We start from the raw sequence: 19,166 nt of genomic DNA on the forward strand, positions 1-19,166 counted from the left end.
TTGGAGAAAAAGTTAGCGTTTCGGTTGAAAGTAATTTGAATACTTTAAGAAAATAATTGTCAAGAAATAGTAAAAAATCAAGCGAGACTCGTAATTGTTTTTTCTGGCGTTTCTTCTTTTTCCATTTTTCTCTACATTTATTTTCTTATCGCGTCGTATTCCACCGTCAAGTCGTTAAACCTATAAATTAAGGCACAGACTTTCTACGAACTAATTTATCAGACAATGTATTTTCTGCGACTAATCTATCTTTTAGAATTTGTAAATGTAATTGCTGTGCTCCGGTCAACGCTTGTAGCGTTAGAGTCATCGTCCGTCAGGAACGTATTCCCTCACGAAAAACACGACAAGCTTTTCTTTAGAGATCCTCTGTATTGGAGGATTTAGGTGGGCACAGTAAACAGAAGATTCATAGTGTTTTAAATTAAACTTTATCATCCCATAACAATATATATGTTCCGCTTGGACATTGTGTTGCGTGCATGCAGATACGTTGAACATTACAACCTCTATACCCATCGTCCCTTATTTTGCCTCAGAAATATTTCCTTAACCTGTTAAATATCATTCTTTTTATCGACTATGTAAAACTATTTCTTATTTAACGCCTTAACTTTTTTAACTATTTGGTTAACTAGCGCCTGAACTTTTTCAACTATATAGAAACGATACAGAGATTGGAAGCTTTTTCGTATTATCAGAATCGCTATCAAAAATAGTGATTCAGTAGATAACACATGTATTTGTTCTTGGTTTAGGGGATCTATAATTAAAGTTAATGTACGTATATCTCTTTTTGAGGATATTGCGTAATTGGTAGGAGGATCGCTCTCAGATACACTATTTCCTGTGGAAATGTTAGACAGATTTGAGTTCTTATCGTTAATGACAAAGTGCAAGACCATTTCGTACGATAGAAATTGTTATCTACCGTACCGTACGTATGTGTAGTAATGTTTCTACTTATAATATTAGCACTTTCTTGTATTAGTCAATTTCTGCTTCTTCATCTAAAATCAACAAAAAATAATAATAAAAATGTAAAAATTCGACTATATTTAATATTCGTTAACTTCTTGTTCAACAGCCAAAGATTCATCATTTCGATAGTCATCTAAATTAGCAGAACGATGTGTGCCGTGTAGAATGACACTATATGAATTACGTATGATACAGTGCCTTCAAGATTTTAATTATCATTCAATGTGTATTCATATTTTTTTATGTTGTTCGTCAAGGTAAAATATTCTCTGTTTCTCAGGAATTCTCGAAAGTTGAGACTTTAGGATATTTAAACGTCGACAAGATTCAAATAACACCGAGTCGAAACTCCATGACGATTGATTTAATCGAAAACTTGCCGGCGAAGGCATTGAATTCCCAATACCGGTCGTACCAGCGGTACCATTACTAATGAATCATTTCCAACTTTGGACACAACGGCAGTTGGAACATAGACGAACGTTCCAGTTACCACTGCCGATCGTACAGTTTCACTGGCAAAAAAAAATATGATCGATCGTGGCACAGTCCACGCTGTGCTTGGAACGACGAAAATAAATTTGGCAAACGATCCATTTCCCCCGAGAAACGTGGAAATTCATATCGGTGGTTTGCGCGTTTAAGTTTTCTTAATAACAACAATCGAAACTTTTTACGTTTCGTCAATTTTCCACACGTTATATCCATTTCTCTGATATCTTCTGCTACGATTTACCGTTAATTTCCAATCGCTACATTCCAATGCCGTAAGATATGACATTGTTTCCTCAAATAAATTTTCATTCGTCAAAATATCATTAAACGTCAATTAATATTATCATATCAAATAGTCGGTATAAAATGAAACCGAATTTTTTGTACATAGGTCTCGATTAAGCAGGTTGATCACTGCTCAGTATAATTTCTTTAAATCACGTTTATTCTCCTATCATCGTTTAAACCCGCTGAATTTATATTATAACGCTATTCTTTGTTACGAACTTTTTGAATATTCCACCAGTACTTCAAAGAGAATACATGCCGCGCACTATGCGTATTCAACGGGCGTATTCCTATACGAGACTCTTGGCTCGCAAAACTTTGTGGACACGGCTTCCAATGAAACGGTTTATAACACTTCATTACGAAACTTTATTGTAATACTTCATTTCATTGAACACATATTTAATACGGCCCGACATATACATATGGTAGTAACAACTATTACGTTCCAGGAATTCATTTCATTTATCTTTTGGTTGGATTTTATTTCGCTTTCAGTCAGAACTTTGTAAAGTCACAGATTATATATATTCGTCTCGCTATGGATTCCTTTCTAAAGGAAATCAATGACAACTCTAAGCAAACAACATCTCTTTGCTTTTAATATTATCTTACGTATTCAAATTTTTAATCTTGAGAGACTTCTCTTTCGTCGTGATATTAGATTGACCGTTTCCTTTTAACGCGACTCGTCTTATTTATATCTTTATTTCTTTTATCCTAACTGTCTATATCCTTTATTCTTGAGTACTTCGTCTTTCATTGTTTATCTTCGTACATATTTCTCTTTAATATTAAATTTCATTTTCTTCTTGTAAGCTTTACATTAACGAATTCGCGATTAAAGCTTTTCGAGTTCGGTTCAGGCCAAAAAATAGACAAAGCGAATAAGAGTGGGCGAGAGAGTAGAAATTTCGTCGCGCAAAGTCAACAACGCATGAAAGTGATCATTTACATTGTAAATAATAGAATTTGTATTCTCCATCGATTAAAAACATACAGTTCAAAATAGTTTGATCGGGTTTGTACCCAGACCCGTTCTAATCGAGCAAATCTAAACAATTTGTTGCAGCACGTTCTATCGAGAGAAAATAATTCATATATATATGTTAGTACATTGTTCGTCAGTTGCCAGCAGAGGAGACGCGATGTCTTTGTTCTCCCATCCAGCTTCAGCCACTGTATTTATTTCGCTAACCAGAGTTGAGCTCAAAAAACAACGGTACTTCGCTTCAACTATCTCCGAGAATTGTGAACAGAGGGGCGTAGCGGAATCGCTATTAACGAGCTCTTTTCAGCTGATATTAACGAAGCATTGTTCGTTTTTAATTTTAATTTTAAAGCCCATATCTTTAGCGTAAATCATATGTGGTGGTAGAAACATGTACAAAAAAAAAAGATAAGAAATAAAAACAAAATACCTTCAGTTGCAAACATTTTCGACCGATTGCGGTAGGAATGTCGAAAGTTTGATTTGTTACCAGTTACAAGGAAAATCGCTCAATTGCACAGGCAGATCAGCTATCACGTAAAGTAATTTATCGTCGCGTATCTAATCGTTCTTGTGTCGTTAAATGTTACATTCAAATCAGCTCGAATCGCAAAGTAGCATTTCCTATATAGCATAAAAAGCTTTCATCTGCTTAAAAGCACAGCATACAAATGGGGATAAAAATCAGACCGATGTCAACGTATTTACATTATCATATGTAGTTTAAATATAAATTCGTTCACATATCCATAACAGCAACGAGTATCGATACACTGCATTGTCTGCACAGAGATGAGATTCTCGGCATAAATGTTTTGCCGATCAGGAGATGATTACATGCTGCTCATACATGTGGCTAACGATGTGGTTATTCACAGGTAACGTATTGTCTTCCGTATGACAGATAACGAAAAATTAATAGAGTTATGTCGTCCGATGTCAATATGTTAGGTGTGCGGTAAACAGTATCCACGCGTGAGCAATTGGACATCTAAACGTCGCCGGTCTGATGCAGTGCTGTTAAATGGATGTTAGCCTTAAATCTTCTAGCAAACGCTCTAACAAACACCATGACTCATGCATGCCTAGTCAATTTCGCTGTCCTTCTCTACATCATCCTTCTCTGCATCGCTCTTCTCTATCGCGCTACTGTATTTGCTCATGACAGTTTCCTCGATTCGACGCCTTTCTTCTCTCACAATTTCCCTTCAATTTTCCAGGATTCCGTAATTAAATGCTTTTCCGAGTAATTAATATTCGTATCTCGTTGTCTTCTCTGCAAATTTTCAACATTCATCAACCTTCAACATACACAGCCGAAAACAATATACCTTTTACACATACATCGACAAAACAACGTATCACTATTCGATACAGTGTTAAACAATCGTTCTGCCAATTTTATACAATCGCAACGTTTGATTATAACGATTACAACGCTTTCGTGTAGTAGCTATTCACGATACGATATCTTGGCTACGTGATTTTATGAAACATATATTTTGGATGCGTATTACGTCTCTACTCTCGTTATAATTTACTTTCACGAAACAATATAAAAGTATAGTAGCATATTGCTTTTGAAAGATGCGCTCGATCGAAGATGATATTTTTAAACTTTGGATGATATAACACGATAACGTGTCAGGTTACACTTTTCCAGTTATTGTCGTGATGATCTTATAACGTATTGTTTCATTTGGAAATATAGAAGCATAGTATTATAGAATACATTCATACCATAATGATATTATTCGAACAAAATTATTTAACAGAAATATTAGAAATTGTACGTAATTCCACTCCGCGTATTATGCACAGATTTAGCCTTGAAAGGTGAACAAAGTCAGGTAGTGCGAGATTATGCGAATTGCTTCGAATGCCAGGAGTAAATTTGGGAGCGGATAGAGTTTCACTGGCAAAGGTGGAAAGTTCGTAGCCTCGAGGCTTGCTGGAAATTTTCCTTCTCCCTCTAAAGTGTAAAATAACTTCCACGTATAAGTAACTAATTTACATCGTCTTGGCGAAACATAATAGTATTATTTAATAGGATATTGAAATAAATGTAGGAAAGGGAGAACGAAAAAATATAAAAAGCATAGCGTGTTTAAAAAGTAGGCACGAAAATATATTTATAAATATAAAGCGATAGGAGAGTTGCCAAATACATTAGACGCGTGACGAACATTTGAAACTGGTAATAGTAAAATAATTTTTAATTAAATGTAAACAAATTTCAATTAAATTGTATCGATATATTGCATCTCTGGCTTGAATCTACCATATTAAAAACTGCAACATCTTATTATTTCAATTATTTCATATTGCCGTGATATAGAAAATATTACAGTAATTCGTTTCTTATTGCGTTGACAATAGGACTTAAAAGTATGTTCGTCACGAAGTTCAATGAAATTACCTCGACGGAATTAATAAAGTGAACCTGATTTCTATCGAAGTGTACAGAATGCGCGTTATCTTTAACATGCAATTCCCTGGACAAGGTTCCTTGTATGTAGGCGAACCGTAATACCGAGCGATATTAAATTTCTTCATCAAGCTTCTCATTAAGTAGTCAGCCTCAATTCACTAACCGATTCGGTATTGTAAAAGAAAACGTTCCAACTTAATAAAACAATAAGCAACGAAATTTCGGAAATTTCTAAAAGACCAAAGCACGTAATTTATATTAAAAAAGCGAAGTTGTCGAAAGAACCAGTAAAGAAAAGGATTTACATACATACGACGAAAAAAAGAAACCTATATTACGGTAAATTATACTTGCAACATATAGTGGTTTGCGAAGATATTCGTATTAGAAAATTTTTACGTATACACATGAGACATAAAACATTTTGCAATTTCATTAGCACCAGTACCATTATACTAGTAATGAGACGCGATTATCGTGAGTATATTCGTAAAACTTGAAAAGAATCTACAAATGCATATACATAGAAGTTCCAAGATATTTGTTGGAAACACACACTTGGCGAACATCGTCGAAATATTTGAACAGTCAATTGTTCGTTATATTAACGAGCCACAATATTTAGTGAGATACTTTTGGCACCAATTGTATGCTTCAGATTATTATTCATGTTGTATAGTAATTTTTCTTCACGTGCATGATGTCACGTTGGATTAATTTTAATCATGTCGTAGTTTCTACATATACATTTTCAAACTGTACTATTGTAATCGCGATAGCCGTATCTCGTTACAGTATTAACGAAATATCAGACAATTTCGTACGATGCACATTATATGTTCATAAAAATTTTCTTTAGCGAGTGTACAAATACTTTCGTGAACCACTGTACATCGAAGGCATTTAAGACTTTGGCACGTTAAATTCTTCTGCGTTCAAATTTTCAGCTCTTACGCGTACATGCCTAAGACACGCGATTTGTACCGTAAAAGAAAAACACAGTTTCGTACCAAGTATCTAATCTTGCGACAGAAGTAAATTCGACAATTTAGGAGTTTGCTCGTAAGATCTGGAAAATTCATGCTATCGGTCGACACCGAAGTTTTCTTAATAACGAATCCCGAATTCCGACCGTTTCACGAAGTAGGTCGCATTGCATGCGATTTCCTGTAGTTGCGTTTCGTGTGTTCTCGCCTTTTCTATTTTCTAAACTCTCTCCCTTCGCTCCTTTCCCTATACACACTTGCCGCTGCTCTAAGTAGCCTCTGCAACGTAGTAAGGTAAACCGCGCGCCGTCTTACGATACAACTTGTTCCCATATGCAAACTACGTACATGTGCAAAAACACGGCGGAAAGTTACCCTATGGCGAGGCGACGAGAGAAAAAATGCATACCGCGTGCATGTGGACAGAACTGTGCGAAAGGTGAATGAAAAGGGGCTTGTCTGTGTGTGCAACGACTGTATCAGGTGCGTTTTAATTTTATGCTTGATTCCAAAGCTTGTTTATTACGAATGTTTTACAAATTATTTGCTATAATTGGTGTTACCGGTAATTTGATATAATTAAACCACTATTTGCGATTTTTCGTATAGAAAAACAGATTCTAATGTAACAAAATAGGAGTAGACGAGCTTCGTAAGTTTATCCACGTTGCCTGATTGCTATATTACGTCGATGAGTATCTACTCAATCATTCTTTTCTCATTTTACTTAAAAGTATAATTAATATAATAAAGAAGATCTACTTTTCCTCTACGCAATAATTATGACGTGATATGATGTTCGAATGAATTTTTTAAATGTTTTTTTACATAGTAGCTACTTGTTTTATGTGTTAATGTGCAGTAATGGTAAACATATATCAGATAAATCGGAATCTATAGTATATATAAGGAGATTTATATAATTGGGAAATAATTGTAATTAGGAAAAAGTATTAGGGAGAAATATTAAGAATGCTCATTCCAAAGCGATTAAGCGACGCAATTTTCTTGGATGCATAATTATAGCTATTCCTCTTTCCGCATCCGTTTCAAGCGGCAACATTCTCAAGTTATCTGTTCCAACTTATATGTGCTATGCACGTATCTACCTGTACCTATCTAGCTCTTCGATTGGAGAAATAGATAAAGAATGAGAAATAAACAAACATAAGTCTCGCGAGGTTATGAAGTTCAGAAATCGAATAAATAGAAGATATGACCAATCACATCTTTCTAGTGGGAATTTGAACTGTCACTAAGAACTTTGTTATAGAACTTCAACTCGTCTTCGCAACGATAAAGCTTAATTTTCTACAAAAGTTTTCTTGACAACCTGACAAGCCAACTTCTATTATCTGCATCTCCGCACACGTGCATGCTAAACATGGGAAATATGAGAATATGCGAATGAGTTCGAAAAAAATATCTATACTTTTGCCAAACATTATATATAATTATATTTATATATATAATCGTATATGTACTATAATATCACTCATTCGAAAGAGAATTATTCATAACGTTCTCCTTTAGTATCTCTATTTTCGGTTATTGTTTATTGATTAATCCTAGATTGCACACGTGAACAAAAGTCACATCAGTGCGCACGCCGGGTTTGCTAGGCTTATTACCCCCTCTTCCCCAATTTAATTATTATTCTATCAGTAATCATCCAGACTGAAAGATATATTTTTTATTACTTAATGTTAACGGCTCAAAGAATTTTAGTAAAAAAGTGCAGTTAAAGAAAATGTATATTTTATAACATGTAACATACAGCATATAGCCGTCAGGCCCAACGCGTGTTCTTCGGGGTTGATAATTTCGTGAAGGATTTCAATAAAATGTGCAAATTTAATTAGAAGCGAAAGCATTTTTAGTTAACTGTTATAACAATCACTCGTGGTTACCCTTCACGTTGTTTGGAAAATAATAATGCATATCGTAGGCAGAATGCAACGAATGTTGCTTACCGGATACGTTTAAAACAAAACGGATAAGAGGGCGAGAGCGGAATGATACAAAAATAAAGGAAGAAGAAAGAGGGAGGGAAAGGCAGACGCTAAAACTTGAGGAAATACGGTAAGCAGTGGCACATGGCACGTCTTGTTTCTGTGGTAAAAAGTGTAGCGGCTGTGAAATGACTTTTTGCCCGTGGGCTCGAAACGGTGAACGGTTGAACGATCGCCTCCAGGCAGTACATTTTGGATCTTTTTTGGCGCAAGTTGACCTTACGTGTTAGAAGCGAAAGTTTGGATCGTTCGTTAAGCTGAACGCTTTACGTACTGTGGATTACGACACTTGCCGTTCGTAATTTTCTACCCTTTCTTCCCTCTTACTTCAGTTTGCTCTTAATTAACCACGATCTTCGTGTTTTTCTATCTGACAAAATTTTTCGTACTTTTCTCTTACTTCCTTCTCGTTTACGCTACACACGTTATATCGAAATCATGATTTTCCTTAGATAAACTTGATCCTTTTTATAATATTTTCTCCAATGTTGGCAAAGATTCAATGTATCAATAATATCTCGCTTACTTTCTTCTTGCTTTTTCATTATTTCTACCAATATCATACATGGGGAACAAGAGATTTCCGATTATGATACTTGTCTAACGTGTAAAAGTAGCAGATAGTTAAACGAACGTTTAGGTTGATGAAACGCTTGTAGAACAACAATTGCCGATATCCTGTCGATCGAAAGTACTTGTCATGAGGTATGCAAGTATAAATAGGGATTTTTGGCGCGGTTTCTCTTACGAAGCCATCGAAAAACTGTCGAACTAGTTGAGTAGCGATAGACATTTACCGATGGCCTGTCAAAAATTCATTTTCGCGCTTTTCACCTGTCAATACGCGTTACTGTATGCATTCCATGCGCGTTCTCATTCACAAATCATATGGTAGGTACGTTGACTTCCTGTTGCAAACGAAACTGCTCTATTCATACTAAACTAGTCTCTCTATTGTATATAAAAAGTTGACGATCTGCTACTTTGAAAAGCACATTGCGTGATTCGCTCGTTCGTCTACGATTAAATGTTGCTGACATTTGCGTGTAAAGTATTCGGGTTAGTTGATTTTGTCATGAAGATCTGAGGTATATATATATATATATAACTTTCGTACGATACATAAATACCCGCTTTTAACCACGAAGACATATCTGGGCCGTTAATTTCTATTTAGTGCTTATTCTTGTGCCTTGTCTTGTCTTGTTTTATTATATAATTTTACATGCTTATCGACTTATGCGTTGTTTCAAAGTTCCATCGTCACATTATCGAAACATTATACGTGTCATCGAGGAGTCACATAGCATATAAATCGATGTTTCGCGAATGATTAACGATTAATTGAAAGTTCGACGACGTTCGTTACTACCAACGTTTCATTACAATTATCGATCTATATCGATTAACCCGCAGCGAGCAACGTACGTGGCAAACGGGGCAATAACCAATCGATTTCTTATCAATAAACCATTTACTCTGTTCGTCCGATCGCGTTTTCTTTCTCCAACAAAGAACAATAACAGAGAAAGGGCTAACGCGTAAAGGTTGGAAAGAAAGGGAAAATTATGTAATATCCCTGTACACATGATACGTGACACCGGCGAGACAAAGAACAGGATAGTTGGCAAATATTTTTACCTTGATGAAGGCCAGAACGATCAACATTGTGTCCATTGACATGTCCCATGCCGTCGATTCCGATAAACGTCAAAAGAGACGTTAACGAAGCGATCATCGAGATCGTCCTCGAAGCTTTAACGGCACGAGCTGCTGGCATTCCTGCTTGCCGGTTCTTTCTCGACGAAAATCGTAGATCGTGTCAGTGAAACGCTGCTAAACCTCAGATATAGGAGAATACAAAGACGTATCGTGATGCAACCGTTCTATTAATCGTATCACTTTGTTTCGCAAATCGGTCCTCGATTAGCGCACCTGGTGCCGCTCGGAGCGCCTTCTGCGTGCGAGGCACGTGCTCCGAGCAGTTCCCGGCCGAACGACTCCGCTCATCTCCGCGTTCTTTCTTCTTCTCGGCTTGTTTTTCTCTCGGTCACGGGTCCAGTAATATGTTCGTAGATCCACGGATCGCAACGTTAATAATCACACTAATAGTATTTGTCTAGAAACGCAAGCACTGAGGGTAATGTTTCAAGAATAAATGGAGACGCATTGAATTGTCATCGAATAAATTATTCTTGCACAGACGTTAACCGTGAAGCTTGTAAATATTCAAAGTTAACACTGACACTGAACGATACGTTTACTCGTCGTATATCGATAAGGAAGAGGGTCCACGACAAGCTCTCCTTCCCGAGGCTGGTCCTGGTCCCTCTGTCCCGGGCCGTAGACTGTCTGCTACCTGGAAATCCTCGGTGTACGGAGTATGCTCCTGCCTCCACCTCCACCTCCACCTCCACCGTCCACCTACAACCCCTCCTCCGAAGGCACCACTTCCACCCACCGCCACTCGCCGCCGATAAACTTCCTACGGGCACCCTCTGACATACACCCCCTCGCTTCCCTACTCTCTGCCGCCTGCAGCCCGCACCAGGAACCGTCTACCGGCTAGCGCCTGCGCCGACCAAACTGTGCCCTGATGCCCGGGCACTGCTGCTGCCACTGCTGCTACCTCTGCTGCTTTCTCGTACCTTCACAAATCTCTCCTCCTCCACCTCTCAACTCCCGTTACCACTCTCTTGCCCCTCAACCCCGTTTGCGCGCTTCCTTTTCTCTATCAGTCCATCTCTCCTTGTCGCTTTTTCCGGGCTTTCCTATCCCCCGCTACACCGACTTCTCTTTCTTGGTTTCTTCGTTCCTTCGTTTTCCCCGTTTCCGTCTCTAACCGTGGATATTTCTGCTTTTCGCCCTTGCCGGGTTTTCAGCTTTCTCCTTCTTCAGAAGTTCCACGGCTGGGAACCGTTCCCTGCTCTTCGTTTCTTCTCGAACACATGCCGTTCAAGTTTCTGTTTCTTTCTTCGTTTCAGCTGCTTGGTCGACCGGTTCGTCGCATCCCTCTTACCTGAATCTGGATGACGCCGGTATCAGGTATAACGAGTTTCGCCGGAGCAACTTCCAGGGGACCGTAATCGGTGACGTCGCGAGCCTATAATGCTGTTTAATTCCGACAGAGGGTTGGAATTTTAGGTCTAACCAGGAACATGACGAATAATAATTGAACTACTTAGCGGTTCCCGATATCAAACGGTCGACGAGGATATTGTTCCGTTACCAATTTGAAAATCAAATTACTACGAGGTTCGGGATTTTTGCGTGTTTTTTAATTGTCGTTTTGTTACCGAATCATCGATTTGGCATATATTACGGATACCTATAATCAAAGGATGTACGTCACAATTTATCTAACCGTAAAAATCGTCAATTTTCCAAAAGATTTGTTGCACTTTATTTTTGTCACGTTTCGGTTGAAAATATGTTGTTACTTTAAAATGTAACGCGAGATAAAATATTTGAAAGAGAAAGTACATATACAGAATAATTCAAAAGATTGAAAAGTTTGAAGAAAATAAAGTTGAAGATACAAAGTGAATTGGAATGAAAATTCAGCAATATGCAATAACGACACATAAAATGCACGCATTTCCGTATAAATAAATGTTTGATTTTTATTTAGATATGATTTTAAATGTAGTTGACGAACACCTGTCGCCTTCTATTCTCTGGTATAGCGGTTAGAAGGCTTGTTCTGTTTCTAGACACGAGATAACGAGTTTCGTTGCGACAATTCCACGCATCTAAGAAGATCACGACCTACTACCGAGGAACTACGCGAAGAAGGCGATGTAGAAGGTAGGTCGAAGCAGTCTGAGCTGACGTTATGAGAATACGAGAGACGGAATTTAGAATCACGGAAGTGATTGCTCCAAAATTACGACGTGCGATCTGTACTATTGTTAGTCGAGTCAAGAAGTCAAATATTTTCGATTTCTATTGCGAATAACGATTAAATCTCTTTAAAAAGATAGCGAAATTTTATTATACCATTTTTTCATTAGTTATCCCATTATTCGTCAGATTTTAAAATATTTCTATTGTTCTTTATAAATATAAATTTTTTTTTTATTAAATATCGCTACTACGTCTATCAAATAATCTTATTAATTATTTGGAATTTTTCCAAAATGGATAAAGTTTAAAATCGCAGTATCTCCTAATTTTTGGAATGTATCGGTAATATTTCATAGCTGATTGCATCTTCTATAATGTATCTATTAAAATTCGTAAATCGTGTTATCTTTGTTATATTTAGTTTTAAGCAATCAATTTTTGTCTCTTCCTGAGGCATTTTAGTTTCTGGCGCAAAAATTACCATTATTAGGTGTACAGTAAAGTATTACAAACAATTATATCGTTATAACTGTATTTAGACGTTGATGAAATTAATTTCTGATCTTAGATTTTATAATTTTTCGTTTTACCACAGTCTTTGTTGCTTACGGATTAAAAATATGTTTTTAAGAAGATTTTAAAGTTTTCAACCCCCCCCCCCTTCCTTTTGCTTTATTTATCTCTTTCTTCCTTTGCCTCCATTATTTGCTTCTTCTGACTGAAAATGCATTAACTACTGATGTAAGTAAAATTGACTGGATTATGTAAACGAATTCAGGTAACATTTCAATTAAGATTTAAGAAACGTTTTTAAAACGCGCAACTATTCTCCTTATATCAGAGTGACAGCGAAAAATTATTGAAATGTTTCAAAAAACACACTACGTTATAATTACGCTGAAATTTATTTTGACCTGCTTAGCGTCATAATAGACGTTACACTTTGAATATTTTACATATTTTTGCATTTCATATAGATGCTGTGTATTTTTATATCCTCAGACATCCTATGGATGCATAAAAATCTGCGGTTTAGTTATAATGGACTTTTGTAAGCGATTACCCGGATTAAATAACTAAAACTAGTTATGTTTTTTTTATTCCTTTTGTTATGACTACTTCTATCCGTGCTAAGTTGAAAGTCATGTTTTTATGTACCAAGCGTTTCGCGCAACTGGGCAAGCTGTTTCTTTAAAATGGTTAGAAATAGCAAAAAATGCCATAAGGCGAAACAAAACAGCATAGAGTGAAGTAGGTCCTAGAATTCATTTTATGCATTTTCGTACATCGGTGCATCTGAAAGGTGCAATTAAGTGCGTGTTTTTCAATCATTCTTGTCAATCTTAATTATCTTAAGCACACAGATCATTACAATTACAGGATACATACGTTCATAAATTATTTATCATAAAAATACATTGCACGTTATGAAGGTTCGACAGGAATTAAATTATATTTCTATGTTCTGGAATATTAGAAAAAGTGGTTTAAAAGGGAAAGACTTTGGGAATTCTTCGTAGATATAACGCCTACATGTGCATTATATAATTGCGCAATATTTTTAAGTAGAGTTGCGTGCATGTTACTTTATACAGATTAAATCTGCTTGTAATTCCGCGTAAAAAACGCTAGAATAATATAATGAAGCAAGGCAACGTTCAAATGCTTCTTCGTGGCATTTGAATCAGTTCACACGTCGTTTTCTTATAATTTTTGTCACACCTGTAATAATATTTATTTATTGTTGCGCGATATACTCTGATCCGTATCTTTGAATTTTCTATAAAATCAAATGTCGAATATGTATAAATATATTGTCTTTATCCGCTTACCATAATCCCACAAAGAAGAGGTCAAGCGGTCTCGATAACGGGAAATACTTACAATATTTATTCAAATGTTTCGCATAGGTCATTCCTCTCTATGGTCAAAATTTTGCTATTTTACGTTAATATATCTTTTTACGCTTTACAACGAGTGAGTTTATTCTATGTGCAAAATTACGTATCTACTGCTTCATTTATGAAAAGAACGATTCTGAGAGAGTCTTCTTTGAACCATTCATCCTTTTCCTTCAATTATCCTCCTTCTAATTGCAAGCAAGAAAGAACTTTAATTTGTGCCAGTTACGTAAACAATTTTAATTATGTATTCCGCACGTACGCGTGCAGCACGAGTATTTGTTTAATATAATATAATTGTTAATATATCTGCTTCGGGCAATTTATTTCCAACATCCTACGATCGAATCTAGTCTCGAATGCAAATTTTGAAACTCTGAAGAATGCTCGGAGGTATTTATTTTAATGCCGTACATATTTTGCTACTGTAGCTGCAGAATGCTGTGATTTTATATTTTCTCCGCGTAATATACATATGTATACATCTAAGGATTGATCGTTTCTATAAAATGTTTGAAACAAAATTATTTAACCATAGGAATCTCATATAATAACCATGTACGTGTATTTTAATTAACTGTTTTCATTATTTGATTGCTCGGATTAAACAGGTACAGTTGGTTATCGAAGGTACAGTTATTCGAATATAATTTTTACACCTGTGGGTCGGTGATTATCTACAAAAAAAGAAAAAGAAGAAACAGCCTCGAAATTAATTTTAATTTTGAAATTCATGGTGGAATTTCTTATTGCATCGTATCCTTACTCATCTCAGAAGATCAGAAGTCTCAATGGAACTATAGTGCACTATAATAAATCTTGGAAAAAAAGAATTCAAATTACATTAGTTTTCGAAGTCACTTTATTTGTAATGCGCTTACATTCTGTACCATAATTTCTGTACAAATTGTTTCCATACGTTTATACGTACATACCTACGTTGACTGTATCGATTGTAATAATGGAACTTATTGCTAGCGTGTTTACACTACGATGCCACTAATTCAACTTCAGTATTCACTTTCACAGTATTTAGCTCAATATTCACGGTACTCTTACTTGCCTTAACTTAATTAATTTCCGCTAACATCGTCGATCTCGATGCAACAAGCAGTATGTATATTAAAGCGCAAGATCTGTACGTCCTCGTACGATCTTTGATTAAACTACGTATCATTCGTTCTTTTCTTATTTTTTAATCACCAGCGATATTTTGTGTTGTTACACGCGCACGTAATAATATCGTGTTTCTTATCAATTTGTATCTCTTATTTTTGATAATTGAAATTTTCGTACTTTATATAGGCCGTTCCTTATCTCATAGCAGCTAGCAAGCGCTGTTAGGCGAATGAAAAGGCAGCCGCCTTATAACGCAAAGGAAAAAGTACGAAGGACAAAGAGAGGAAAAGAGCGAAAGGAGAATGTTGAGAAGTTAAAGTGCACGAAAGGTCGTTTTCGTGTTACGCGACACAAGCGTGTAGAATAACCGACTGAAGAGGATAAAAATGTAAAAGAGAAAGTGTCGCGCTCTTACATTCTCGTTAATCCATAACCGTAACGAAATTGTAAAACGTTTCACGATTCAATTTCTTTAAAGTAACAGTTAACACGTCTCGATGTGTATGTTTTGTATTCCGATCAATTGCAAAACTGATTGCGTATTCATACGATATAGCGTGTATTATAATTAACAGACGACGGTAACGGGATCGTGTGAAAGTAATTAATTACTGCCGTCACATGCGGCAAGGAAACAGGCCAATTAACCTTGCCACTTGCGAGTCAAGGCAAAAGTGTTTAATTTCTAATTGTTTCCCATGCACTTAATGCCCGCGTCAATATTCGATGCCCACGCTGTTAACGAGTTTCGTTAACGATGCTTTGTTCGATTGGGTGGTTAGTGCGCTGGTTATTACCGTGTTTACCCTGTTAAGCACTTTCTCTCTTCATTCTCTGTTTTCCAATTTTTCTACACTTTATCCTTCGTGTTGGTACGCACACCAACGGAAACATTTAAAAATGCATCCAAATGAAATACAAATTACATACGACGACAGTACTGTTCAATGTTATAGAATTCATTTTCATTCGATCAATACCACACGAATTTATACTGCTGAAATGACACGAACATCTGGAAAATGTAATACCATCGATCAGGACTTATTTCTCTGCAAAGATAGTAAGGTTAATAATATTATAGAGATTCTATTCCTTATGAAACGATATGTTCGCTCAATAATTTCTGTCTATTGGTATTTACCTACATGTGTACATATATGTATAATACGAATCATATATGATAAAATTATCGACATAATTATCAATGATTATTCGGTTTTGCAAACGAGCAACCTTTTTTCTATTGCAAACAAAGAATTGCTTTATTCAGATTGAAACGTAACACAGGCAAATCGTATAACCAACAGATATCCAAGACAAAGTAGTTAAAAGAACAAATTACGAAGCTTTAAGGATGAACGTTTGCTCATTGTTGGTGAAACGGACTGTTCATCGCCTGTCAAAAGTGTCACTTGTGATCTATGGTTTCGCTATCTTTCAAACGCGCACCAACGTTTTTCGTCTAAAGAATCAAAAGTTACGAGACAATGATATAAGGAGTCACTCGAAATTATTCATAGTTTATTATAAAATTTCATTGGGTAAATATATATTTCCTTATTTCGTACGAAATCGATCTGTCATATGTCATATTATTTAAGACATATTTTCAGATGAGGGAAAGTATAATTTATACCAAAGCACGGAGGGCATAAACATGCGAATTTCGTACAACAACCATACTGAATGCATTAGCTAGATTTTGAATGACCTTAAATCAGTCTTATCTAACTTAAGCTCCAAAGCTTGGAACGTCTCTCTCATTCCATATGACGCTGCACTATATGCATGTAGCCAATACAAACATCACGCGCCTTCTGCTTTAAAAGCAAGGCAGGAGACGAGGTATGTCATATTAGATCTGTTAAGGCTGTCGTTCCTTTAATAACACAATAAAGGAGCAGCAACAGCTCGCCTCCCACATCTTCGTGTTCTTATATGTACGTATCTTAAACAGAGGTGCGTTCGTTAATCTACAAAAGGAGACCATTGACGCTCCTTCGCTTCTCTCAACAGCAGTCGAAAACACTCGTGTGCTGATTGCAAAGTAATTGCATGCCGTTTGTATATTGTTCGGTTGTCTACCGATGTGCAACGGCTAACAAGAAACTAATTGAATTGAATCGACGATGAATAGTTTTGCATAACGTGAGATACGATGCGATAAAGGTATAACAAAAGGAGGTATTTGGTTGAAAACTCTAGATATACATACGAACTAATTCGTATCTTTAAGTATAAAATTTGGGACAGTAAATAAAATAGAACAGATCAAGTGGTCGTGTTTAGACTTGGAATTGATCACACGAAACTAACGAATAGGCACCTGATATTATTTAACTGTAGCAAATCGGACATTTTCAGATATACAGTTGATACTAGTCAAACTAAAACACATACAGGAATTGCCTGAATTGACTGTTTGAAAGAAAAATCTCTGTAATATAAGATCTAATGTAATCTGATTGTTTTTATTCAATTATATGTGTTTTATTTTCAAAAATGTGTTTTTATTTAATTATATAATTGTATATCTCTTTCTTTGCTTTTATAATGAATACACTGTAAACATTTACCAAATGTATGACGTTGTAACACTCATGTATATTGCATTACATTTCACTAATAACCTTAGAAGTTGATGCAACATTAATAAATAAATAAGGAAAGAAAGAAATAACAGATACTTGTTGTCGTATTGATATCGATTCATTGTACATGCGAAAAACAACTGCATATTAACAATTTATTATTATTTTTATTAGTCGTGAAGTGGATAACGCGTTTTGATCCCCTTTTAAACTCACTTATTGTGCAACGAGGAACCGAATAAAGGAATATAATCACGTAAGATAATGTTATCTACGTGATTATCCTTCGTCTACATTTATACTCTATTGATACAGGAAAATAATAAGTCAGAAATCAATAAATTTAATATAATTTCCTTTTTTTTCCTTGATCTTAAAACGAAAAATAATACACATGAGTGGAGAAATTCTGTTTACTATGAAATACATACGGATACTATGCAGAGACATCATTCGTAAACAGCACAGTTTTAATAAGATAATATAAACTTGTATACGCGAATACGCGTATACACAAGGCATTTTAAAATTTAACGGTTCAACTGTATAGATATGTTCTATAAGTAGGAATAAAAGGAAAATATTATGCCTGAAGAGAAATATTGATATAAAAATAATAAAAATGGATCCGCTACTAATACATTGCCGTATAAAATGTGATTAGCTATATCTTCTTTTATTCGTTTATTCTGGCTATGTTTATTATTTGAAATTCTTAAAAATATTTACGCTCAACTTAGGAAAATGTCGGATGATACTATGCGTAGGGTCATCAAGATACTAAACTTAATATTTTACTTAGAATTGATTGGTTTCGTAGCTCTTTTAATTAATTTTCCACCTTTATTAGTGACAATAAGCATTTGTCAGAAATTTACCATGTTACGAGAGACTTATTATACTTGTAATTCTATAGAAGTTATCGGTGTTTTCGTATTTAGTATTTTTATTATAACTCGACTGCAAATGTTCATGGATTTAAAATACGTCGAAATATGCACATAAAACATGCAAAATATGAAAATGTACAAATTAGCTAGAAATAAACCAATGCATACAAAAATATATGACATGTGTGATATTGAAAGTATGCCATAATAATGAAATTAGGTACCATAATTATGACTTAAATTATAACTAGTTGCCTCTTTTATACATTAGTCGTAATTAATCAGTGATCTTCAAGATTAAAATTAAAATTAAAATCAATTAGACATACATTTATAGTGTGATATCATATGATACGGCGTGGACATATCTAAAACTCCAACAGCGTTGTTCAATTTCTCTTGAGTTCTCAATAACTTTACCTCTTAAAATGTCACCGACCGTGACAAGTTTAATAAATAATATCGGATTCCATAAGATAAATATACTGAACTTAATATAAAACGTGCAGTATACCATTGCACACGTATTTAAGAGAATATGACAAACATATGCATAATATGGAAAATATGGAAAATAAATAGTGTACGGTTAAAATCCTGTAAAAATAACATAAATGTTTATCCAGATCTCG

The 19,166-nt window shown here is 35.4% G+C and overlaps 1 protein-coding gene and 1 long non-coding RNA gene across 2 annotated transcripts in view; one reads left to right on the forward strand and one right to left on the reverse strand.

Annotated features, from left to right (window-relative positions):
- LOC100649869 (lachesin) overlaps positions 1-10,559 on the reverse strand; it is a 96,896-nt gene extending 86,337 nt beyond the window's left edge. The window contains exon 1 of the mRNA XM_048409109.1: positions 9,826-10,559. Within this exon, the coding sequence (XP_048265066.1) occupies positions 9,826-9,964 (139 nt within the window). The 5' untranslated portion in view covers positions 9,965-10,559. The remainder of the gene's footprint in view (positions 1-9,825) is intronic.
- On the forward strand, positions 6,312-12,206 carry LOC125385739. Its single transcript, XR_007225317.1, has 3 exons — positions 6,312-6,655; positions 11,169-11,439; positions 11,898-12,206. It is a non-coding gene; the product is annotated as an uncharacterized LOC125385739 (long non-coding RNA).
- The last annotated feature ends 6,960 nt before the right edge of the window (positions 12,207-19,166 follow it).

Source organism: Bombus terrestris, chromosome 10 (genome assembly GCF_910591885.1).
Source record: "Bombus terrestris chromosome 10, iyBomTerr1.2, whole genome shotgun sequence".
Classification (NCBI taxonomy): domain Eukaryota; kingdom Metazoa; phylum Arthropoda; class Insecta; order Hymenoptera; family Apidae; genus Bombus; species Bombus terrestris.